This window comes from Rhamphochromis longiceps, linkage group LG5, assembly GCF_057381845.1.
Source record: "Rhamphochromis longiceps isolate RC_006_pf linkage group LG5, R_longiceps_female_GT1.1, whole genome shotgun sequence".
NCBI lineage: Eukaryota > Metazoa > Chordata > Actinopteri > Cichliformes > Cichlidae > Rhamphochromis > Rhamphochromis longiceps.
The window spans coordinates 27,063,899-27,089,339 of NC_140561.1; the positions used below are offsets into that span (position 1 = coordinate 27,063,899).

The 25,441-nt window shown below is 37.4% G+C and overlaps 1 protein-coding gene across 4 annotated transcripts; it reads left to right on the plus strand.

Moving 5' to 3' along the window:
* The first annotated feature begins 6,304 nt into the window (after positions 1-6,304).
* LOC146670189 (sodium- and chloride-dependent GABA transporter 2-like) lies at positions 6,305-24,622 on the plus strand. 4 transcript variants are annotated; one of them, XM_085407002.1, is made up of 16 exons: positions 6,305-6,660; positions 7,970-7,995; positions 11,784-11,974; positions 13,597-13,731; positions 14,537-14,677; positions 16,355-16,442; positions 16,541-16,673; positions 17,978-18,112; positions 18,442-18,545; positions 19,802-19,926; positions 20,227-20,339; positions 20,605-20,742; positions 20,838-20,940; positions 21,026-21,126; positions 21,944-22,114; positions 22,198-24,622. In XM_085407002.1, exons 3-16 carry the CDS (start codon positions 11,788-11,790, stop codon positions 22,306-22,308), a joined length of 1,785 nt encoding a protein of 594 aa, XP_085263128.1. In that variant the 5' UTR covers positions 6,305-6,660; positions 7,970-7,995; positions 11,784-11,787; the 3' UTR covers positions 22,309-24,622. The 4 variants fall into 4 exon arrangements, with proteins under 4 accessions (XP_085263128.1, XP_085263130.1, XP_085263127.1 ...); XM_085407004.1 differs by having other exon boundaries at positions 6,305-6,639; XM_085407001.1 differs by lacking the exon at positions 7,970-7,995.
* The last annotated feature ends 819 nt before the right edge of the window (positions 24,623-25,441 follow it).

The following is a 25,441-nucleotide window of genomic DNA, read 5'->3' on the forward strand; positions in this document are numbered from 1 at the left end:
AATCTTGAACTAAAAAATTAGTGAAAATAAATGTAGTTGTTTCAGCTGGACATCGTGGCTTTATCCTGGTCATCTTACTGTTGGCATAACCTTAGGAATCATGTTAACATATATACAAAGATACCGGAGTTACCAAGCAATGATCTTATTCCAAAAGTATAATATTTAACAACTTACAGCATCTTGATTATAGCAGGTAACGTGAAAACACATATAATTTCCAATTTACTATTTAGAACAGCCCCAGTTTAGAGAATGCATGCATTGTATGCCTGCTCACTTTATTCTTCCTATTCTTATAATCTGTACTGAGCAACAACACAAGTACCTGACTATTTTTTACAAAGATATAACTTACTTTTTTATTCTTCCTTCCAGTTCAGTATCTTTTCTTCTAACTAATGGTATTGCAATAAACAAATTGCAATGTATAGACGTAAAACATAGAAACAAGCTTAGTGGCATCATTTAACCAATTGTAAGAGTTTTACCAACACTTTAAACAAAAGGAAAATGTAAACCAACATACCTTGAGCAGCTCAGGCTGTTTCCCCTTTAAAAGCCGTCTTCTGAAATAAAACACCTGCTTCTTTCTAGAAAGTATCTTTGGTAAAATGAGTTTCTGTGAGGAGTGGCCATAGAGACTAACGCAGTCTTTTCTTTGGAACCAGTAGAGAACACTCACACACACAGACACACACACAGACACACAGGCGTAGTTTAGAGTTGGTTTATGTTTTGTGTGTTGGTCAAGATAAAGTCACTTTTTTGGGGGGAGGGGGTTATCTTTTTATAACAAGGTAACATGCAGAACATCTGTTTCCCTCTTGTTGTTTTGTGAAATAAATTTGAGACATTCGTTTTTTATAATGATTAGTTAATCATAAATCAACAATGAATCTATTTTTTTTTTGCACAGGTGCTAAAGGTGTTGCTACATTATGGAATGTATTGTTAGTGATTTCACAGAAAACCAACCTTCAGCTCAGTTCGAAGGCTGCACGTGGCAGGTTTTTTTCCCCTCCTTTCTCTCACGTGACCTTTCGTAACAAGAGGACTAAAAAGAAGATATCATGTCTCAGAAAATAAACATCAGAGGAGTTGTTTTCTCATCATAAATGTTGGTCTCAAATATAGTTATCTATGTAACTATGTGCGTACCTAAGATTCAGGTGAATAGCTGAATATTTGTTCATTGTTAGGTGTGAAAAATGTTGCTTGCATATCAGTCAGAATAGTTTGCATTTAAAGTCTCATATACGAAATGCAAAGCATTGCAGGAATTTTCAAATTAGATGACAGTTTGGTTCTTCCTGAAATGGATCCACGGTTTTGTGTGGCTTTTCAGTTCCTGGGTTTACTGTATTAACTAACTAACTTCAGATTAAGTTACAAAATTGCAAGGTCTAATGCTACATTCTTTCTAGTGAAAACAGTGCTTGGCGTCTGTAGTATGACCAAAAGTATTGCAGCCATGTGCAATGAATTTGTGATCTTCCCTTTGAAGCGGTTGGTTAAAAGACCAGGACAGTGTCAATAATTATCTTCAAAGTGAGTATATTGGAACCAAATAGTGCCAAATATTGAAACACTTACAATCAGCTGCCAAAAGCAAAAAATGTAATGCAGTCTGGACAATCAGATAATTCCTAGTTGCAAGGAAGATGTCATCTTTTTGCTCTAATGTGGCTGAGCCATAAGTCTGCTTGTGTCCTGCACTTGAGTCTAACCACCACAAGCGATCTGTGACCATGGCAAAGGGGCAATTTTAATCCTCCATGCTCTCCCTGCTCACTGAGAGATGCTTTATCTAAACAGGACACATGTGAAAATCCCATACAAAATTAATCTTAAGTTCAGTTGAGGGTATTCACACTGGAAATGTTAAAAGAAGAGATGGGGCATGAACTAAAGTCAGACAGTTTATAATGAAACAATCTCCCCAAGTTTCCCAAAGAAGGGAAGGAGCTTTGGTTAAAGAATAACAACAAAATACTTCTGCCGTAAAGACAGTCATCACTCACACAACGTGAGGACAGTTGAAGGTCACAGAGAGGTCGCAGTCTATGGTCTTCCATCATTGTAGTGTGGTGAAGCACGTGTCAGAAAACTTCAGTACGTATTTTTAAACAGATCACAGATGTATAAATCTTTTTGTACTCAGTGTACAAGTTTTTTGTGCTATAGTAAAATATAATTTTTAACACAGCATTAATGCTAACTTATACCAAGAAAAGCTTAAAATTAGTGGGTATGCAAAGGATTTAGCTTAAGGCCTATTTTTAGTTTTTTCTAAGCTGTCTTTTTAATTTAATCATTTAATTCTAATGAGAAATGACCTGTCCAACAACAAGCTTGGGTCTATATATGATATAGCTATTAAATTTGAGGAATAAAGGATTCATTATCCTTAGTACTATAAAAAACAAAAATAAAAAAAAATTTATTTTCTTTTAAAGAGAATCGTGCACTATTATTTTCTTTTAGCTACTCTATCAAGATTTTTTCCAGAAACCTACTGCCTCCTGCATGCTGTATTTTGGTCAAAAGGTGTGTTTGTGTTAAATACAAATAACATGTAGTGAACATGATAAACATGAAGTGAAATTAAATACCTATGTGCAAGAGCTTGATCAAAGTGAGACTGGTCCTGTTAAATCAGGAGACAGCTGTGTTTCTTTTCTTTGAACTCAAGTAGCCCTCACTTTGAAACACGTCGCCAATGATGATTCATTAACAACCCCAACAATGATTTGTCCAAAATAAATCTAGGGTGGTTATTAAAGGCTCTTCTGCCAGGGGCACACAGAAAAACGTTAGTTCTGTCTGAAGAGACAAGGTGTGTTTCAAACTGAAAAAGCGGGACTTCCACAAGTGACCTCAGAAGACAACAAACTGTGAGTATAAGATCCAGAAACTTCCTAGAAACTCTTGCCGCTCTGATGTTTCTAAAACTGAATAACTTTAACCTGCTTTAACCATCTTGAACCAACTTTAACCCGTGATGTGGTCAACACAAAACTATGCAAATCATTTTAACTAGTGAATGTAATTTTTTAAAACATTTTGAATAAAAGTATAACTGCTTAACAAATGTAAAGCTGTTAAATGATTGTTGTTCTGCTTCAGTTAGAACTCACATTCAGGAAAACTCACATTCTTGAGTTCGGATTAATTTTGTTCGATCTGGACTTAAATAGTAATGAAAAGCTGAGAATTTGATTTGAGTGATTTGATTTATTGGGAGTTAGATGTTCATATATGGTACTATTTCTTAATGTACAACAACAGGTTTGATGTTTTTTTATTCTGTTGATTGCAGGTAAACAAAATTTTTGTATTGTGTTTCAGAACAGTCACTGTTGGGGTTTTTACTTCAGATAGCTTTCACTCAAACCTCTCCAAATGTGTTCTAAAGGCACTAAATTAACAGTTTAAATGTGGCCAGTTTTTCAGGACTGTGTATTAGAGATGGCACGATACCACTTTTTTATGTCCAATACCGATACCGATATCATAAATTTGGATATCTGCCGATACCGATATGAAAATACACTATATAATATAGTGTATTTTTTAATCAATAAAACTGTTTTTTTAATATATTGCTGCATTTTGTATAAGTTAATGCTCAAGTTTAAATAAACAACAACACTAAAGCTATTCTGTTATACCTGAATGTAAAAAATACACTGCACCCAAAATATTTCATAGTTCAGCAATACTGATCTAATCAACTTAAACCTACTCCATCCTCCCTATTCTGGTATTTTAAAGAGTACGTAGCAGAAATATTAAGCAAGCTAACTAATAGGGTTGCAAACTCCCAGCAAAAAAAATAAATAGGGAACCACCCCCCACCCTCCACCTCATGATTCTTAATCGACATAATCAACTTTAATTTGATGCAATGTGGGGAAAAAATGCACAAAATAAATTATTTTTCAAGAATAATTAAATAGATTCAACATCTTTCTTCAACAGAATTGCAGACTTCACAGATCGTACCTTCCCAAAGGAAAAAGTACTATAGCTTACTAGGGTATATTAGACTTAACAGTTACTATATACAGAGTAATGGACTTCTATATATTTTACATAAGATTAAAACTTTGGGTGTAAGATTCAGATAATTATTTATTAAAAAGCTAGACATTTTAAATGAGAATAAGAAAGAAAAGTATGTCTTTGTGCCCCCCCTTTTCACTGTTAATGCCCTATCGGGCCCCCTGGCTAAACTTTGCTAGATCCGCCCCTGCACAGTTACCAGCCGTCAGCTACGTAGAAAAGGATCCTGGTGTAGAAAGTAATATTAAATAAATTCTAACAACAGCTTATCAATAGATATCTGATTCAGTAATTTACGTCAGTATCGGACCGATACCGATACGTGATATCGGATCGGACCATCTCTACTATGCATATAAGTGCTCACCTAACACATAAGCTAAACAATCAGTGACTAATTCACTGCAGATAAATATGAACACTCCTTTCATTATCAAAGAAAGGTCAGTAAAACAAAAGACATCGTGTGTTTCGGGACTGTTGCTGTGCCCTGACTTCACAGCAGTCTGAACAGCTGACAGCTGTGGAGCTAAAGGGCCGGTTAGTGGAAAGTGTCCTGAGAAAAGACAAGAAACAAGGGCAGCGGGAGAAAATGACTAGAGGAGTGTATACTACACAATAGCAGATACTGACTTCATGTTTCCTAATCATTAAACGCGGATTAAACGGGATGTGATAGCTCTGGTTTCTGTTTTACTGAATTTTTTCACATGTACTTGAGGTCACTGCTAAAAGAAAAAATGTTTAAAAAGCTGTTCTTAATTATTTTCTTTAGACTTCCAAAATAACATTGCACCGTATCCAAGGTCACTTCAGTAGTGGGCATTGAATGGTACTTAAATGGTTTGATGAGTGACTCAACACCTTGTATTTCATGAATTTACAAATGCAGAATTTATTCTACAATTCATTAATTAAGCACAGAATTCTTTATTTCGATGCGCGTGGCTCTTGTGGTCCTCCATAGTATTTTCCTTTATTTATCAACAGTTTATAGTTTAGTGAAACGGGTTCATCATTCCAAGCACTTCCTCGACTCACACCCCGGTATAAGAATAATTATTATAACTAAAAGAAAACTGAACCAAATAAAAACTATATCTAAAGATTTTCAAAAAGCAAAATCAATTCTTGAAACTTGGCTGAATTTTGAACAAAACTCCCATCTCAATAAGAAAACCTGGCATGTCTCTAAAATGAGCTGGGAGCTGATACTGATAGTGATTAAATCTGGGGTGGGGAGTAAACTTTCACAGAGACACAAATGAGAAACTGTGACTGTTGTGAAGGGCCGCACCAATAATCTAACGGTGAGCAAAAGTGAGTTCAGCTTTCTAGTGGGGCCCTTCACAACAGTTAGTTTTTTCACGTGGCCTCTTAGGAAACCTAATTAATGATTAAACCCTGTATGATTACAATTCCGTTTCTTATGAGTGAAGTTTGACTTTTTTCTGCCGCTCAATCAAAACTAAATTGTCTTTCTTTATACTCCCTGCATTATGCTGGGCTGCGATTTTTGGCCCATTTTGAGCCGATTTTTGAGTCGTGCGACCGTTTTGGCGATCGGCCCGATTTTGGCCTTCATCGTGCGTCGTGCATCGTGTAGTATACGTGGGGTAACGAGACGCGATTAACACCTCACGACGAGCTCCCGATCATCAATCGCTTGGTCGCGAGGGTGTCACCGCAGTTTGTCACACTGCACGCGTGTGATCTGGACACAAGCGATGGAGGCACAACTTGTAGAACTTTGGAAAGCTCATCCGAGCCTTTTCGATGTGGCCTCACAAAATGATCACGACACAACAACCGTGAAAATAGTTGGATCTACACTGCTGCTCAATCACAGCTGCCTGATCAATGTTTTTCATTAGCAATTTAGCAAAGTTGACGGAGAGGGAGAGCGAGCGACAGAATTTCTATTATAACCTTCATTTATGTACGCACAGTGTGAGCACTCAGGTCGCATCAGAGCATCGGGCCGTATAGTGTGAGACCCTGCATCGTCACCTATGAACTTCTAACCCCTGCGATGCAATCGTACAGTTTGAGCAGGAGCTGAATCGCGCGACTGAAAAAATCGCAGTGTCTGCCCAGCTTAGGGAAGGTTTAAATCTTGCGATTTGCTTCACCTGTTGTTCATGCTATCGACCTCATGGTGTCGCTGAGGCACCGAGAAACAAACTCGCTTTCACGACCAGAGCGCTGGTGCATTCACTGACGACGACGTATGATCCAAACAGAGGCACCTATGCAGCTTAGCATGGCTAACATGCAAACCAACCAGCCGCCTCCAGTTGCCTTTACTGAGAGGCCATGTGGTCTAGGGAACAGCCTCCGCCTCGTCATTCAGAAACAACCCGCCTCCTTTCTCTGTCCCTGTGGTTCCTTTTGGTTGTCTGTCATTGTCACCGCTCACACTGTCACTTCTCCACTCATGGACTCACTTGCGGTCACTTCTGGGAATTGCACTTGTCTTGTTGAGACTGGAAGATCTGGACCATTAGTATTTGACTCAGAAAGCTCCTGATGAGTTAACCCGGAATGGAAACATAAAGAATTACTGCAGACGTGAGACATTTTTTTCCCTAGGTATTCCTTTACGTTATGTGAAGTTTTTCTTTATGCTTCTTCTTTGTTTTGAGTGTGAGTGGACTCTTCTGCTGTTGTACTTTCCCCTACAGTAAACAAATTAGTGTTTATAGCTGCAGTTAAGCCTTAGAGCTTGTTGCTGTATAATGTAGGGCAAAGGTTACCGGTTACGCTGCAGCGAGGTTTAGTTATTTCCCCTTTAGCGTAACATCTCAGCTGCTCTGTGATCATGGCTACAAAAAGCTACCAAATACACCCACCACTATTGCGCAAATATTGGAACAGCTTGCATAATAATAAGCGCTGAAAGGGTTACTTGGACAAAACTGTAAAAGATAATGAAATTGTTTTTTCTTCTAGATAATGTTTGCAGCAGGTAGTGATATAGGGTATGATAAGTTTTTCTTTTTTCTAAAATCAAAACTGCTGTTGTCAGTGTACAATGTGTATAGTGACAGTATGTATATATATGTGTATATATGCAGTTGGTATCTGTCTTGAAGTTCAGATCCTCTGGGAGGTCTGTGAAGTACCCTAGCTGTTCCTAGGACTATGTTCTTTTTGTGTGTCTGGAATCTGTTGCAGCCACCTTTCCAGCTGCTAACCCTCCTGTTACCACTGGGACCATTTTGGATGTTACCAAAGTGGTTCCATGTACTTTAGTTGTTTCTTCAGCCTCCGGTACTGACTTATTTTTCTCCTTCTTTCTGATGTTGCTGTCATCTGGGATTGCTGCATCTATCACACCTGCGGTGTTCTGTTTCTTGTCAACAATCATTCTGCATATGGTTGGTTTGTCAACAGCTGCTTGTCTGTCAGAAACTCAAAGACCCACTGGGTCTGAGCCCTGTTATTTATTTAGAAACTGGGGACTTCTAATCCATATGTGGCACAGATGTTCCTGTAGACTTTCTCAGCCACTTGGTTGTTTTTTCTCACTGTATCCTTGCATCTTAAATTCTGCTACTGTGCACTGGACGGTCTCTGGGGCATTTTTGCTCAGTCTCCAACTTGGATCTTGTTAGTTGTGGCAGACTCCTTTCTGTTCTGTGCTGTCCTTTTAAGGCAGCCTTTTCTAGCAAATATTAAGATTCTTTGTTATCTGCCACTTCTTCTATCTGTGGATGCTACATGCCATGCAGCAGCTTGGTCTTCCATGATACTTCCTTCTGCTCCACTGCTTGAAGCAGCTCATCTTAGAGGGCCTGAGATACATCTTCCTAATGTATTCACAGACTCCTATGTTTCATACTGAATGGTTCTGACACACCTCAAATCCGTGGTTGACATTCATGGATCTTCACCAAAGTCTCTGTTGGCCTGTGGGATACCCAGGTACTTGTAGCTGTCCTGTATCCCCACTATAATGCCCATTCCTCTTCAGTCAACACTACTCTCCCTTTCTTTGCAACCACTCAGCCATGCTTTTCTAATCCGTGTGCCCTCGATGTAGGTGGTGCATATATGCATATCTCATTCTGTCACATTTGTTAACTCTTGAAACACAGATAAAGCTTACTTGGATGCATGGAAGGACTGATTAGATTTTAATGGTCAAAGGTCAATATAATTATGACCTCACACCTGTCCCATTCTTCTAAATGTGATATCTCGGGAACTCCTGGAGTCAGTTTTATTATGTCCGGCACAAATGTTCACTTGGACTTACTAATGAACTGATTACAATTTTGTAACATTACAATTTTACAATTTTGTAACATTTATTTTTAAATGGCCAAATGTCGGCTTCCATTTAGTCATTTAGTTTTGTTTCATTGTACTCTCAATGTGAGGTACAAAGTGAAATCAGTGCAACTAAAGAAGACCATCATTAGGCTGGGAAATTAAAATAAACCTGTCAGAGGGAAAATTTCATTTATGGAACAACCTGGAACATTCTTTCCATTGTTAGGAAAAAACAGCTTTGCAACATGTAGCTAAGTCAATAACACTGAGGAGATAAATCTATCATACTCAAGGTCTACAATCAAGTGATGCTTTCAGTGAATGTAAATTCAGAGTTTAAAATAAGGTACTGATAACACTTGAGCAAGATGACCAGATTAGACTTTGGACGTATGAAATGAAGTTTAACTTTAAGTGTACATAAAAGGCCAGGCCATGTTATCGGTTTAAAAATGATGCAGCTCATGTTCTGGCATGCCTTTCAGTTGATGAAGACAGAACTAAAGACAGGAAGACCCACAAGCAACTGAAAGCAGCTGCAGTAAACACCTTGGCAGAAACACAACATTCAGTGAAGTTCATTGGTTCTAATCTTAATCCAAGCACTGGCTCCAAAGGATTTTCATCCAAGTATTTAAAACAGTCCCTATATTTATAATTTTGTTAGTTTGCCCAGTTAATTTTGAGTCTGTTGAACTGGGGGGCTCTGTCTAAAAATAATTGTAATTCCTAAACAGTTCATGGGAAATTCTTTACAAAATTTGTTCAATTAAATCAGAATAGACTGAATCCAATCTGATTGGATTTAACATCCCCTGTCGTGATGATGGAGGCAAAAAATTGTGTGTTATTCTGTGAGAATGACTTTGGCAGGTGCTTGATGTAAACTGCAACTTAACTGAGCAATATCATTCTTAATTTATCCTTAGATAAAATTACACCTTAAAATTCTACCAGTGCACTCTATATTTAAGCTCGTGAATCGACCATCTTGGATACAACTTTTGTTTTTTCCAATAGGAAGAGGGCCATGTGACACACCAAACTTAATGGTAATGTCACAAGAAAAACAATGGCCTAAATGGCCACCATGGTCACCACCCATCTTGAGGAGTTTGCCCCCTCACATATACTAATGTGCCACAAACAGGACTTTAATATCACCAACTATTCCCATTTTATTACGGTGTATCCATATAAATGGCCCACCCTGTATAGTAGTGAATCAGGTGAATATTATATTATGCCTGACTACACTGTAGCCTTTCTATAAACTATAAACTTTCTATTATCTTTGATTTTTTTTTTTTTACAGTAAATAAAGTTCTTTCAAAAACATGCATTTTACTATTCTCAAAGACATAAAGATATGTTTATTTGCACCTTATAGTTGATGAAAGCATTTGTACACATGCTGTGGATAAACTGGCCCTGAATCTTCTTAAGCAATAGTGTCAGCCCCCTGAGTAACTTCCACCCAGGTTGTTTTTAAAGTCCAGGTCTATAAAAATATAATCACAGCACACACGATGACTTCACTTTGGTAACGTTGCTGAACTATGACTCAGCTGAGCTAACAGTCAGAAGGCGGTGCCAAGAAAGACCACATAAAGTTAGAACATTAGTTTTCAGCAGTTTGCAGTGACGTCACTAACTGAACAGAGAATTAAGGGAACAAAACTAACTGATAAATTAGTCCCACTGAATGTTTAATCCCATCACTAAGTAAAACTATTATCATAAGACTTGTTAGGGAGTTAAAGTTGGCGTGAGTAGTATTATCTTCCTTTTATCTCGGTCTCTTCTCACGCAAAGGAGACAGAAATGTTGCAGAGAAGGCAAAAGAAGACAGAAAAAGGTTATGCGAACCATTAATTTATACCGTGTTATAATTTTATAGTCAATGCTATATAATCTTTTATTAATGTTAATTGAACAAGACCTATGATTAGCTGCAATCTGCCACAACCTATTGGAGTGAGAGAAAAGAGATGAGAAATATAAGGAGCATTAATGCAGTAGCAGCATATTTGAACATTTATATGAAGTAAAAGAAAAGAGTTTGATAGTTCTCAGTATGTCATGGGAAGTCTGGGCTGGGTTATCCATGGCATAAATAAGACATCGTTCAGGGTCATTCAGTCTGGTCCAAACTAGAAATTTATCAAAAAGGAAAAGTCCTGTGCTTTTACTTATCAGACATTTTGCAAAATTCTAATATGATAGCTGAGCAATTTTTCCCCCATTGATATATGCCTTAGTTCAGAGCCCAACACCAAAATATGGATCCGTTTAGGATCACATGGCTTCTCTGAGTAAAAAGAAACCAAAGTGTTCAGAAAATGCTTCGAGTTGAACTCATCGACTAATCTGGACAACAAAGAACAAACTAAAGCTGTGAAACCAGCCACACAGTCCTCACAATGCTAAAATCTGCACAGCATCAGAAAGGCACATGTGTTCTGTTTCAGCCTTACAGCCTTCGAGTTAAAAAGCCTGTTACTACAATTCTGTAAATTCAGATTACGTCAGAGCTAGGTGTCATTCATATACAATTGTCTAGCTACTGCATCCACACCCATACCGAACAACCAACACTTACACTGCAAGAAGTTCAACTTGATTTCAGGTCATCTAGAATTTTCCATATTGTGACATATCTAAGAGAACTGACTGCAAAATATTCAACTATTTTTATCAGAATATACATGACTGTGAGCACAATATGAAAAAAAAAAGATTTTATTTACATTTCATAATAATTATGGACATATCCATTTATCACACATTTTTTTACTCAAAAATAACAATGTTGGCATTAGCCAGGAAGATTAGGTTTTAGTATCCATAGTGATTAGACAAGCTTTCCTGTACACAAGCTTTAAAGACTATAAAGCTTTTCTTTTGCTATTCTAGTGTTTACCTGCCACATAAAAGCAACACATACTGTAATTGCCATACTCCAGCATCTAGTGTTAGTTTTTTTTCTCTTGGTTGGCTCATTAAATGATCCATAAAATACTTTAGAAAAGCTGTTTTTTAGCATCTCAGCATTTGAACCTTCTTACTACTGTCGTAGCACACATATTTTCCAGTCTGTCTGCTTCACTCCCACATCAAATCCTAGCCAGCCACACAAAAGCAACATTGATGAAAAGATTTATTCTCATACCAAGCTGCACCGACCCTTTTCTGACCTAATGCAGCAAGACTGCTGGCATTGTGCTGATAATGAACGCTAATGTCCTGTAATTAACTCACATCACTATTCCTGAAGTGATTGGTGATTTTGTTATTGTGTGGCTTACTTGGCACTGATGTGTGCAGATAACCAGATGGTCTCTGGAATATCAAATTTTGCGCCTTCCAAATCATCTGTTTTGGTCAAAAATGTGATCAAATGTACCTAAATGGGCTTTCTTCCCTTCTTGTTAAAGGATAATGGAAAAGCCCCATGATCCAGATGACAACTTCAAGCTGGATAAGGGCACAGCCGAACCTGAACCCAGCACCCATACGAGAGGACAGTGGTCTAGCAAAATTGAGTTCCTCTTGGCTGTTGCTGGGCAGATCATAGGGCTGGGAAATGTGTGGCGGTTTCCTTACCTATGCTACAAAAATGGAGGAGGTGAGTATCAAAATAGTGAACAAACAGACACTATATTGTGCTGTGGCTGTCTACCTATTTAGCTCCTCTTTTCCAGTTTTACCGTCTCCAAATAATGAACTTGGGATCACTGGTTTGCAGAAAGCTGTTTTGAAGTCTGGAGCTTCCTTAAAGACCCCATAAGTTATAAGCTATCTCTAACAATGGGTGATAGACTTTATCAGCAAGATGCATTGTACTGAACTGTATGTATTTATACTTAATGGTTAAAAGGGTTAAATTAAACACATTCTCAGAATCTCTTTCAGTACAACTTTCAGTTGAATTCAGCTTTTTTCAATTCAGTTTTATTTATGTTGCAACAAATCACAAAACATTCACCTCAGGGAACTTTTAAGGTGAAGACCTTACAATGTTAGAGAGAAAACTCCACAGGGGACCACCCTGTGAAGTAAGCATTGGGTGGCAGTGGGAAGGAACTCCATTTTAACAGAAGAAAGCGGCAGAACCAAACTCGGGGAGGGGCATCCATTGGCCTCAGGCGGTTTGGGGTGATGGTAAAGAGAAAAGAAAAAAAAGGGCTTAACGAGGCAGAACAAAACACAAACTATAGAAGAGAGAAGATAAACTTGCTCACTCGCCCAGCATCCTGATTCTATAGCAGCATAACTAAGTGATAGTTCAGCAGCCATCCCCATAATTATACATATTTTTTAATGTTAATGTTAATTAGCTGATTACATGAACTTAACTACAGAGCCCAGAACCACTGTTTATATTAGGCTGTTAATGTTTCCTTTGGGCCTTTTAAAAATAAATTTGGAGGAACTGCATTTCTGTGTCAGCTTCCCTTTTGTTTATTTCTGTATAACTAAGCCAAATTTTATATTTTAGTTCAAAATATATCAATTTAAAAGAACTCAAAGGAACATAATCGACACAGTTACTTTAATCTGTTTTTCATTTTTAATTCTATCTTAGCTGCATTTGTTTAAAAATCCTGTCAGTTTGACATTTGTGTAGAGTGGCAGAGAAAGATCGTTTTAAAGGAATTTACATCATAGTTAGGAAAAGATAATCAAGTGAATCCATCCAGTTTCTTAACTTTTTATCCAATTCAGGGTTGTAGGGAGTCTGGAGTCTATCCCAGCTGTCACTGAGAGAGAGGCAGAATGCATCCCGCACATGCTGCCAGATTATCACAGGGCTAACACAAAGAGACAACCATTCATGCTCACATTCACACTAGTCACCAATTAACCTAACAAGCATGTCTTTGGACTGTTGGTGGAAGCCAGATTACCCAGAGGGCAAAGTTTTCCCTCTGGCACCCAGGCACAAACAGAACATGCAAACTCCACACAGCGAGACAAAGCCTGGAGTATTTTTAGATTTCCAAAAATAATTACATTTGGAAGAAAAATATTTCAGAAAGTAACAAAACACAAATTAAGTTTTAAAAGAAAGGTCTTTTTAAAATGAACTAAAACAATGTCTATCTTATTTAGAGATTAGATGCAAAGTAAGCCAGTGTTGATCTCCCCCGGGATTGACCTGTGTCAGTGTGATAACCCTGGATTAATAAAACAGTTGAATCGATCAATACAAACAACTTATGTGGTGCAACTTTGGATTTTGTCCAGGGGTGTTCTTCATCCCGTATATACTCTTCCTCTTCGCCTGCGGCATACCCTTGTTTCTGCTGGAGACGTCTCTTGGCCAGTACACGAAGCAGGGAGGGATTACCTGCTGGAAGAAAATTTGCCCCCTTTTTGAAGGTAAAAATCTCTCTCTTAAAATTTTTTTGGAAGTTTTCATTTATCAGACTACCAATAAAGAAGTTAAGATCATACTGTATGCTAACAAGCTATGACAAGGTCTTTAATTAATTAATGAAGCTGAATCTAATTATAAATAGAAAACCTGTGGAAAATATTAGTATGTTTTTAAATGCATATTTTAATCACAAACTGCACATTTTACTCACATTTTCCTGCTGTTGTAGCATTTGATGAGAAATTATGAATTTTTATTATAATTCCTCATTTTCTTACAAAACTATTTTCCCCCTAGAACATTATACTGTAAACGATCAGATGCTGTATTCCAGGAAACCTGAGTTTTGAGTCTGACACTTATGCAACAGTTGTGTAACAAACTTAAACTTTAAAGTTTAACAAAGCTCCTTTTCTGATTATTGGAAAGACAAAAGCTTTTTTAAGAAACTCGCAGATCTGCATCAGGGGTTTCATCTTTCACATTACTTACACTGGTTGAACATTACCTCTTCTTTGATTGCCAGCCAGGGGACTTGTATACTATTAGCTCCTTTCTTACTTGTTGTCTGTGTTTCCCCTCTACAATTGTTCACTGCACTACATTTACTTTGGCACAAAACCTCGTTTATGTAATTTAAATATATGCCATCATTTAAATATGTATTTATTTTTCAAAGTGCGTTGGGTTGTTAACAAGTATTTATATTAACATACTGGACACAGTGCGTTTCTTTAATTATTCTATATGTATGTGAATTTGCCTCCTTTTAAGTGTTTAATTTGTTCCCTTTTTGTTGTTTTTCAGGCCTTGGTTATTGCAGTGAAGTGGTTGTTTTATACTCCAGCATTTATTACATTATCATATTAGCCTGGGCATTCCTATATCTCTTCTCCTCTTTCAATTCTGAGCTTCCCTGGGCAAGCTGCAAAAACAGCTGGAACACTGGTAAGTCCCACTATGTGATTAGAAATGCAAAAACAAAGAAGTAGCTAAACATCATGAGAGCAATTATGACTCACTGCATTTTAACAAGCTTTGGGGGACTCATCATGATACTAGCTGGTTTCCATTTTTTACAGGTTAGGTTGCTTTTAATGTCATAAAATTGGCTGTTTGAGGGTTTTATTCGATTCTGGCACAATGTTGGCACTGAGGGTTTTTTTGTGTCTATAGAGCAAAGGCTGGAAACATTTTATCTTATGAAGGACTAGCACTCAGTATTCTTCACTCATGCTGATATTTATTAATAATAGCAGTTGAAAAATTTAAGTGTATTTTAGCACTGACAATTTTACATTGCTTTATACAGTATATGGATAAAAAAAATTGCAGGCCACACTTCAGTTTTCAGTCCCATTGCCACAGGTGTATAAAATCAAGCACCTAATTATGCAGTCTGTCTTTGCAAATAATTTTTGAAAGAATGGCACATTCTAAAGAGCTCACTGAGTGTCATAACATAACACCAGTGTACCAAGTGCCGCTTCTTCTCATGTAGGTATTCCACAGACAACTATAAGTGGAATTATTGGAAAGTGGAAATGTTTGGGAAACAGAGCAGCTCATCCACGTAAAGTTACAGAGCAGGGCCATCAGGTATGGAGGCTTTTAGGTTTAAAAGTCACCAACACTCTGCTGACTCAGTAACTGCAGAGATCCAAACCTCCTCAGGAAAAAACATTTTATTCGGAAGTATCTTTTTACCATGTAGCTAGCTGCTACATGCACTATATGGACAAAAGTATTGGGCTACACCTAGCCATGCCGCCTGCCCTTACAACATTTGTGAAAGAATGGGTGGTTCCAAAGAGCTCACTGAATGTGGCATCCTATGAATGGTACTGTCATGGGATGCCACATATAAATATTCTTAATAAATAAATAAAAATAGGTGTATGCTTACTTAAAATCTAGTTATGAGAACCACAGAAAAGCCTTACTTGGTGTACACCAGCAAACTGATAACAATTTTATGGCAACACCAACAAAGTCTTTACTCACCACAGCACTTTCCAGTTGGCCATAGTCAAGTCAACTACTGGTCATTGCCATTAATTTAGTGGGAATGCTTGCAGCACCACTTGGTAACTGAGTAAAACTCTCAACCTTCTCTTTCAACCCAGTAAAATGAAAGAGGCACCACCTTGTGGCTTTATTCAGCACTTCACGCAAGTGAGTTTCCCTCTCAGGGGGACAGAATACTAAAGCCAGTGAACAACAATCACACACGCACACAAATAAACAACTGTCAGCAATCTAATGCAGTCACACAAACTTAGATTTTTATTATTTATTGTTTTTTTTATGTAATTGGTGGAGACACTGAAATAATCCCTCCACCCCCTCCTTCAGCAAACATAAAGTAGAAAACACCTTCTGTAGTCACACGTTTTATTTAATATAGCAAACTACAAATGAAGAACCAATTTGTTATGTGAATAGAAAAGCTTATGTAGTAAAAATCAGTAGAACACTAGCACAGCTTATATGTAAGAATAAAAAAGAAAACAAAATACCAAAATGTAACTGAAGATCTTTGTTAACACAGACCAAGGCTTTGACAAGATGTGTTATATGACCTTTCTTTGTTTGTGCTTTAATTCACTTGTTGACATTTCTCAGAAACCTGTGTGGAATTTGACAGAAAGGCTGATTATTTCAACATGACTGTACATGAAAATGCAACTTCACCAGTGAGAGAGTTTTGGGAGTGAGTAACTTTTCCAAAATCCAAAAACTTTTAAGGCATTATTTGGACAAGTGAATCGGCATTTGTGAGTTATGACCATCACTAACTGTCAACTGCAGGCGAAGAGTTTTGAATATAACTGGAAGCATCAATGAGTTGGGCAATATTCGATGGGAGTTGGCTTTGTGCCTTTTGTTGTCCTGGATCATCTGTTACTTTTGTGTGTGGAAAGGTGTCAAGTCTACTGGGAAGGTAAGACATGGGCTTAATACTTTTATTTCCTTCTGGTACACAGTGTAACAAATAACAGAATCTGCTAGTGCCTAAAAACACAGTAATATGTTACACACCAAACATGCCTCTATCTTTATAGTTTAATTACCTATTAGAGACAGGATGTGATTGTACACAGTTTAAGGCTAACCATAAATATGAGCCAACATTATTACAGTCCTTTATGATTCAAAGATATCAAGCTAAGCCCAAACTTTTGTTCCCACTGCACTTAAATTAAAGGTACAACCAGCAGCAGGCCAGGTTAAAATAGATGGAGATGAAGTATCTTTCTGAAATATCATGAAGAACATGCCACAAACATGTTTCTTAGTAATCATCTTTGCTTCCCTGGCTTTATCCTTTGTCCCCTTTCCTTCCCATTCATTGATTGTCACTGTTTATGTATTTATTGAGGGTGGACATGAGCTACATACGCACACCAGGGCAGGGCAGATAAGAGATTGTATTTTATGCAACAATGACGGTGTTTATTTTTAATAAATACAAAAGCAGAATACAAAGTTGCAGACCTGTGATATCAGTAAAAACTTCCTCTTTCAACTTGTTGCACTCTTTGTACCACTAAAGCAGAAAGATTTACACGGCTATATGCTGGATTTTATGCTAAAATAGTTATATAAGGTATGTAATCATTGAAACATACTTACTAATTAAATTTGATTACCCCATTTAAAAATAAATGGGAGTGTTGCACTTAGACCTGATTTGATAGTAGTATCTATGCCAGATAGCAGTGAGTTTCATGATATGAAGTTGAACTGTAATCAGTTTTCTGATCTTCTTTTGATCCTCTTCATCTGCAGATGTACTCTGTATTTGTTGATTAACTGTTAGCATGCCAACTAAATAAACGGTGAACATGACGTTACTTGCTGAGAGCTGCAAATCCTGCAAGATTTAGTATTTTGAACAAGGTAATGTGCAGACAGCATTTAGCTGCCAACAGTGTTGTGCCAGCATTAAAAAGGCAAAAGAAGCTGTCAGAAAGATTTTCTTTAATCTAAAGCTGCAATTTGCTTTCTTGAAAATTTAAACTGTGCGTTAGACTTAAGGAGTAGTGAACTGCAGTTTTCCCTGGGTGGCAAGAATAAAGAAAAAATCAGCAGCATGTGTTTAGTTTGAGATACACTGTGTGAAACTAAAGCTTCAATGTGAGGTTAAGCAGTGTTCGGTGTATGTTCTGAAGCACAGAGTGAGTGTGATTACATAATATCGGCAGTGAATGTTCATAACTTGGCCACATCATTCCTCCTCTGCAGGTAGTTTATTTTACTGCCACATTTCCATATGTGATGCTGGTGGTGTTGCTTGTTCGTGGACTCACGTTGCCTGGGGCCATAGATGGGATCAAGTTTTACCTGTACCCAGATCCATCTCGTCTCGCTGATCCCCAGGTACAAACACCATTCATGACTTCCCACTCTAAATAAAATGTGGTTTTACTCTTTAACTCCTGCATAACCATGTTGCATCATCAAACTTCTTACAAACAGTGATGGGTTACTTATGTGTGTTAGACTGTGTTAAAACTTTCAGTGCATTTGCAGATGATTGCTTTGCTGATGTCACATAGGGTAAAACATTAGCAAATGTTCTGTACAGATGCACTATGTGCAGTCCAACACACACACACACACACACACACACACACACACACAATAAAAAAAAAATTCTCATGTAATTGAATGTAGGGGTGGAGAAATGACCTTTTTTTCTTTTGCAGGTGTGGATGGATGCTGGCACACAAATATTTTATTCCTATGCTATTTGCATTGGGTGTCTAATTGCACTTGGCAGCTATAATAAGTACAACAATGACTGCTACAAGTAAGTAAAATGTTTTTTGTTTTTTAATGTAAGAATATCACAAAATATCACAGTTTTAATGAAAGAAGAAGAATGTAACATAAAACATATAAAATCATTATGACAAAACTGGAAAAAGCAGGTTTCTTTAATGCTTTTCACTAACACTAATAACTTTCTTCTTCTATTTACCATTATCCAAAAATATCTCCCTTGAGTCATGTGTCATGCCATGAGCTACTGATATGGAAAAAAACAGGTTGTGTGTCACAGTTAGGCAAGAAACATGCAAACCGTGGTTCAGGGGATTGGGAAGCTCATCTTGTAACCAGAAGGTTGCCAGTTCGATCCCCTGCTCTGTCTGTCTTGGTCGTTGTGTCCTTGGGCAAGACACTTCACCTATCGCCTGCTGGTGTTGGCCAGAGGGGCCTATCAAGGCTTGCAGGATGAGCCGTGTGGAATTTAATGAGGACCCAAGATGCAGGCAGCTGAGATACAGGGGAGTTTTTATTGAGAAGGTGGAGATACAAACAGAAACGGCAGAGGAGCGGAGGAAACTAAACAAAACCTAAACTGGAAAAAACTAACAAAACAAACCTGAAGCGCTAACTGGAGCGCTGGAGGAAACACAGGGAATTAACACAGACGAACCGGCAACATGTGGGAGAAGACACAGGGCTTAAATACACACAGCAGTAATCAAGGGATGGGAGACAGGAGGGGAACACACCTGGACAGATGACGAGACAGGGGAAACGTAATTTGAACACACTCACATGAGACAAGGACCTTCAGAATAAAACAGGAAACTAACAGACACAGAGGACCAGACAAGACACTGAACTTAACAGACAGACTCACGAGCAGACACAGTGACACCATGGATAGACAGAGGGAACACAGACATGCATGAAACAAAACCCTAACACATAACAAACCTAAACAAAAGACATAACAGAATAAACAAGAACATAGAATAATATAAAGAAACACAAAACACTGAGTTGTCAGACTCAGGACCATGACAGGGCCGATGGCGCGATATGGCAGCCTCGCTTCTGTCAGTCTGCCCCAGGGCAGCTGTGGCTACAGCTGTAGCTGCCTCCACCAGTGTGTGAATGTGAGAGTGAATGAATAGTGGAATTGTAAAGCGCTTTGAGGGTCTCGAAAATCGCTATATAAATGCAATCCATTATTATTATTATTATTATTATTATAAACCCTTACTGACTTTAATACAAAATAATTTGATGTAATTTGTTCTCTTTTTATTTTAGGGATTGTGTGTATTTGTGCCTTCTGAACAGTGGGACCAGCTTTGTTGCTGGCTTTGCCATATTCTCTGCACTTGGATTCATGGCATATGAGCAGAACACAGATATATCCAAAGTGGCAGAGTCAGGTGAGTTTATAAAAGAAAGTGTGAAAAGATACAAGGAGCTTTACAATGAACAATTTAGACCTGACAGCATTTATGGATGTAATATTATTTACATGTTCGTATGGGAGAATGTTACAAGCTTGTCTTTGTATGTGCAGTGGATGGCATTTCTCATCTGTTTTTAGAAGAGGATAAATGCCAGCTACACTTTACACCTTACAATCAATATATGCGTGTATACTCTCACCGACCTCTGTTAGGTATAACTGGTTAGTAGCAGGTTGGGCTTCCGTTTCCACTGTATTCTCTTATTCTCTGCAGGTCCTGGCTTGGCATTCATTGCCTATCCTCGAGCCGTCGCCATGATGCCTTTTCCTCAGATCTGGGCAGTATTTTTTTTCGTTATGATCATCTTGCTGGGGCTGGACAGTGAGGTAAGCTCTGTTTTGTTTTGTTTTGTTTTGGGGTTTTTTGGTGGGGGGGGGTGAAGGGGGAGGGACAACTGAAATAAATTGAAATGGAAATTTAAATTTTTTTAAAAACAATTTTAAACTTACTTACGTTCCACTAAATATGATTGTTATCTGGCTCAGGCCTGGCGCAGGATCTCTATTGAGATGCAGATTAAAACAGTTTAATCTTGAGCAAAAATTATGCATTTTTAATGGTAAGTATATAACTTAGAGGTTTGTGTTTCAGTTTGTGGGTTTGGAAGCTCTCACAACAGCCATTTCCGACATGAATCCAGCCTTCTTCCATGTCGGCCACCGACGTAAACTCTTGCTGCTTGCTGTCAGTGTTGTCAGTTTCCTCATCGGCCTTGTGATGGTTACAGAGGTAAGAACAAATTTAAAAGTCACATGTTTGTCACAATAACTGCATTTATTTTATATGCTAAAGCTCGAAAGCTAATGAAACTGCTCCACACACAGGGTGGACTATACATCTTCCAGGTGTTTGACTACTATGCCTGCAGTGGAATGACTTTACTTCTCATTGCCGTACTGCAGTCTGTAGGTGTTGGATGGGTATATGGTAAGTTCATGAATTACAAAAATATCAAAGTGTCTTCATAATGAAACAAATTTTTCCTCAACTCTGTGTTTCCATCTTTTCACAGGTGCAGACCGATTTTATGACAACTTAGAGGACATGATTGGATACAAGCCTTTACCCCTAATAAAGTACTGTTTGAAATATGTCACTCCAGTAATTTGCACGGTGAGTTGCAGCAAAAGTTAGTAATGCTCTGCAGGTCTTCCCGCCCATTCTTGCACAGCACATGTCAGTAATGTCAGACAGACATTATTAATCGAGACAAGCTCTCTTATCTAGTAGGTGATCATCAGTTTTGCTGACCTAAATGGTAGCTGTTAGTGCAATATGTTATTAACTCTGACTGACTTCATTACTTAAGTTAGGATTAATTCTGTGAGCTGGTAAAAAAAAAACTCTCCATCTGAAAGTAAAAAATGTCAGTATTTGTTCCAGCATTTATAATTCATCAAAGTAAAATCACATTATTTGGTTATTTTTAGTAATGAACCAAGACAAAAATCCTTGATGGGGAAGTATCATTTTAGCATTTACTAGCCAACAGTTTTGGGTGTGCAGCTAGCCATGCAGTCTCCCATTATTTGTGAATGAATGGGAAGAGCTTACTGAATTTGAGCATGGTAATGTCATAGGGTCCCACCTTTGCAACATGTCATGAAATTCATGAAATTTCTTCCTTCCTAGATATTCCATGACTAAGTGTTACTTTTGGAAAATTGTTAGGTTAAGCACCACAGCAACTGATGGCGTCAGACCACATGAAGTTACAGAGCAAGGTTGCTGACTGCATAGTGTGTAAAAGTCTCCAACACTCTGCTGACTCTCTGCTGACTCAATGACTCAATGACCATAGAGCGCTGAGCCACCACTGGCGTTAACATAAGCAGAAAAACTGTGGACTAGGAGCCTCATGAGATGGGTTTCCATTCCCCACGTAGTATGTAATTTATTCCATATTTACCTCTTCCATTGTAATTTTCAGGGAACGTTTATTTTCTCCTTGGTCAAATACACTCCACTGAAGTTCAACAACACACTAGAGTATCCATGGTGGGGTTATGCTCTAGGCTGGTGGTTTACACTCTCCTCTACGCTCATGGTTCCCTTCTGGATGCTGTACAATCTGAGCACCACTCCTGGTACACTGCGACAGGTGAGCTATTTGTGTATGAATATAAATTTCCAAAAAACTGTTTCCTTTCATCTTTTATTAAAACCAATATTCTTCTTTGTTAGAGGTTCTCCATCTTATGTACTCCAGCCGAAGACCTCCCTCTGACCAAATCAGAGAAAAAGGCTCTTGAACTGCTTAACTTGCCATCATCCTTCGATAACACAGTGTTCTAGAATAAACATGAAAAGTGAAGCAAACTCAGATGCATTTAACAATTAACACAGTTATAAGGAAAATCTAACATTAAATCCAGTGGCTCAATCCTCTGTAGCGCTGCATCATTCCAGTCTGTTTGGAATTTAACCCCTTAAAACACTGATATTTATTTTGTGTCCCCATCTAACGGGCTAGATAAACCAGTGAGATGAATTCAACCAAAAACTACAACCTGAATGAATTCACACAAACAAGAGGTGATTGTAAAAAAAACTGCGTAAAGACAGTCTGAGCACAAATGTGTAGTTTCCCTGAGTTTGGGATGGCATCTTCATCATCTGATTTACAGTCCAAAACCAGAAGAGGAAACCACAGAAACGTCAGAAATAAGAATATGGAACCAGAGAGGATGTGGAGTTTTGCTTAAAGAAAATGGTTTAGGCCATGATTTCATTTTCTATATTATTGCTTCTGACGATTGTCTTGTTCATGTTTGTTCTGATAACCCATCTCTACAGCAAGGACTAGTTCTGAAATTTCTCTTGTGGCCATTTGCACTGAGCATATTATTTGACATTTTAAATTGCTCCTCATCCAAAGTTCATTAGTAAGAAGCATATTTTTTTCAGGTTTACCTTCATCTGAGTATATTGAGCTATCTGCTTTCACTGTGTCTGATTACAAAGCTCTTTTTTAAACCCCACCTATTCGTACATCTGTTGTTAATCACAATTTATATCAGAGCTATTAGTGGAATACTTGATATTCATGTGATGAATCGCTGGGAAATTTGTCATGTGGTGAAAAAATTTACGTGCCTTTAGCATACGGTAGACTGTTTCTGATGCCATAGTTGGAGAAGGGAGAGAAGTTGATGCCTGATTAATTCTGTCACATTAAAATGTTGCATTTACAATCATGGAGAAAAATAATGGTGTATTTATTATGAAAATCCTTCTTCTTTTAAATAAAAGACAGCACAGGGTATTTACACCTGCACAAATGTGCCTCATGTTTAAATCAAAGTCTTTTTGGGACTATTGCCTGTTATGGTTTTAAGCAACACCATTTTGCAAACACTCATCCTTTTGTAATGAGCACTTATTAAGAAGAGAGTGGAAATGAAAGGTTTTTGTACACCAAGTGTTTTTGTCTCTTACATTGTATTATTACATTTTGTGGTCAAGGCCTCAGGCTGTAGAACTTTTTTGAGTAAAATAATACTGACAGTTACTTGACAAACTCTTACAGATCTAACACCTTAGTTACTTTAAGGCCAGTATGAATTATACAGATGGTGTAAACTGTAACTAAAAAACAATGACAGAAGGGAGTTTGTCAAGCAATAAGCATCCAATCAATTGAAACCCTGAACACTGTGTTTATCTGAGCCATCTGGCTGTCCCAATACAGAAGTGTTTGTGACCTCTACAAAGTACTGATACTGTAAATATTGTATATGGGTTTTTCATGTAGGCAGTAAATGCAGCATTACGATAACTGCGCTATGTATTATAAACCTGTTAGAACCAAGGAAAACTCAATATGGTAATATTGATTATAAAATACATTTTTCTGCTGTATTTTCAACTTTTTTTTTCTTTTCAGAAACCTTCCTTATCGAGTGTCCAAATTTATATTTTTAATATTTTGTATCATATGTCATTGAGAGTTGTGGCAACATTTTTATGTATAACATGTGGAGTGTGATCTAAAGGTTCTGGGAACTGGCCTTTAAAAATCAAAGCAGTGGCGACCCTGAATGGTGATCCTAAGGATTGGTCAGAGGCCAGCTTGAAATCTTTTATGTTGTTGGTTTTTTCTTTGTTGTTTTTATTGTTTTTTCTTTGTTTCTTTAAAAAGGTTTTCTGAACTTTTGAATCACACCTCTGCACTGTACAAATTTTGTAATAACACATTTTTTCATGTGAAAAATCATATTGACATTTACACTGTAATTTATTTTTATAACCCACTGTTGCCACTAGATACAACAGGAACAAAAAGGTTTGCTTTTTTTTTTTTTTTTTTTTTGAAGTGTTGGTATGATGAACTGAATCATAGCTTTGGTTTGTAAATGTTAATTGAATGATTTTATTAAACAATGTGCCATTCTTTAAATATGATCTATAATGAGATAATCATATGTTAATATGATCAATATTATTTATGTATTTCTTCATGTCTTCCTATTACTATTTGGTTAAACTGACATGAGAATCATTCCTTAGGATTTACTGCAGCAATGACCAGTGAGGTGACTGTGGTAAAATCATCATTTACAGACAAACTTAATAAAATCTTAATAAATTCACAACTGTTTTGCCTTTTGATTGTCACTACACCGATCCAGAGGAGAGTCTGAAAAAGTAAAAATGGCAGTTTTTCTGTGCCCTTGAATGACATGAGAACATTTTAATTTTCTGCTAATGCTTTTAAGAAAATAAAGGTTACCTTTAATTCTTCACCTGAATTGTTCAGTCTTGATATGTAATGATAGATTTATTTTATACAACTCTTTTCTTTTCTCTTTAAACATTCCCTTTTTCATTTTGAACATGTAAAGGACATCCACTTTTTCATCCACGCTGTCTAAAATCTGACGTCATACTTGACCTTGGAACCAGGAACAGTGTCACTACATCGTCCATTTAATAGCTTTATAATATCAGTGTATCACATGAACCCTCCTTCATTGTTAACCCAAGATGCATGAATTAACCTAAGAAAAACCTTTAAAAACAAAAACTGTTTACTAAATAGACCTTTTTTAATAAGAGGAGAAAAATGCAATGAGTAATCAAATCGAACACCCAGTTTTTTTCAGCTGATACCACAGAGACAGTAAAACACTACTGCAAACATCTTTGTTTTTCATCTTATCCTTGTAATGTTCATGCATGCACCAGTAAAGCTGTGGTCATGGTAATTCTGAAGTTTTTTCCTTCAAGTGGTGCCTAATTTCAAATGCAATGATTCACACAGGTCGATAAATGTCACTACAGTCTGTGTGCTAACTAAAGGTAGAGTTTATGTAGTTTCCAGAGAGGCAAAACAAAGCTTACATTGTGATAAGTTCACTCAAAGGCGATAGAAAAAGATGTAAGTGAAGATGTCGAGAAATTATTTTGAAAGGCAAGGATACGAATG

What these genes read in the sequence shown, in the direction of transcription:
- LOC146670189 (XM_085407002.1), top strand. Translation starts at nt 11,788, where the DNA reads ATGGAAAAGCCCCATGATCCAGATGACAACTTCAAGCTGGATAAGGGC. An exon ending in AATTTGCCCCCTTTTTGAAG is followed by an intron (nt 13,732 to 14,536) that starts GTAAAAATCTCT and finishes GTTGTTTTTCAG; the next exon opens with GCCTTGGTTATTGCAGTGAA. An exon ending in CTCCTGGTACACTGCGACAG is followed by an intron (nt 22,115 to 22,197) that starts GTGAGCTATTTG and finishes CTTCTTTGTTAG; the next exon opens with AGGTTCTCCATCTTATGTAC.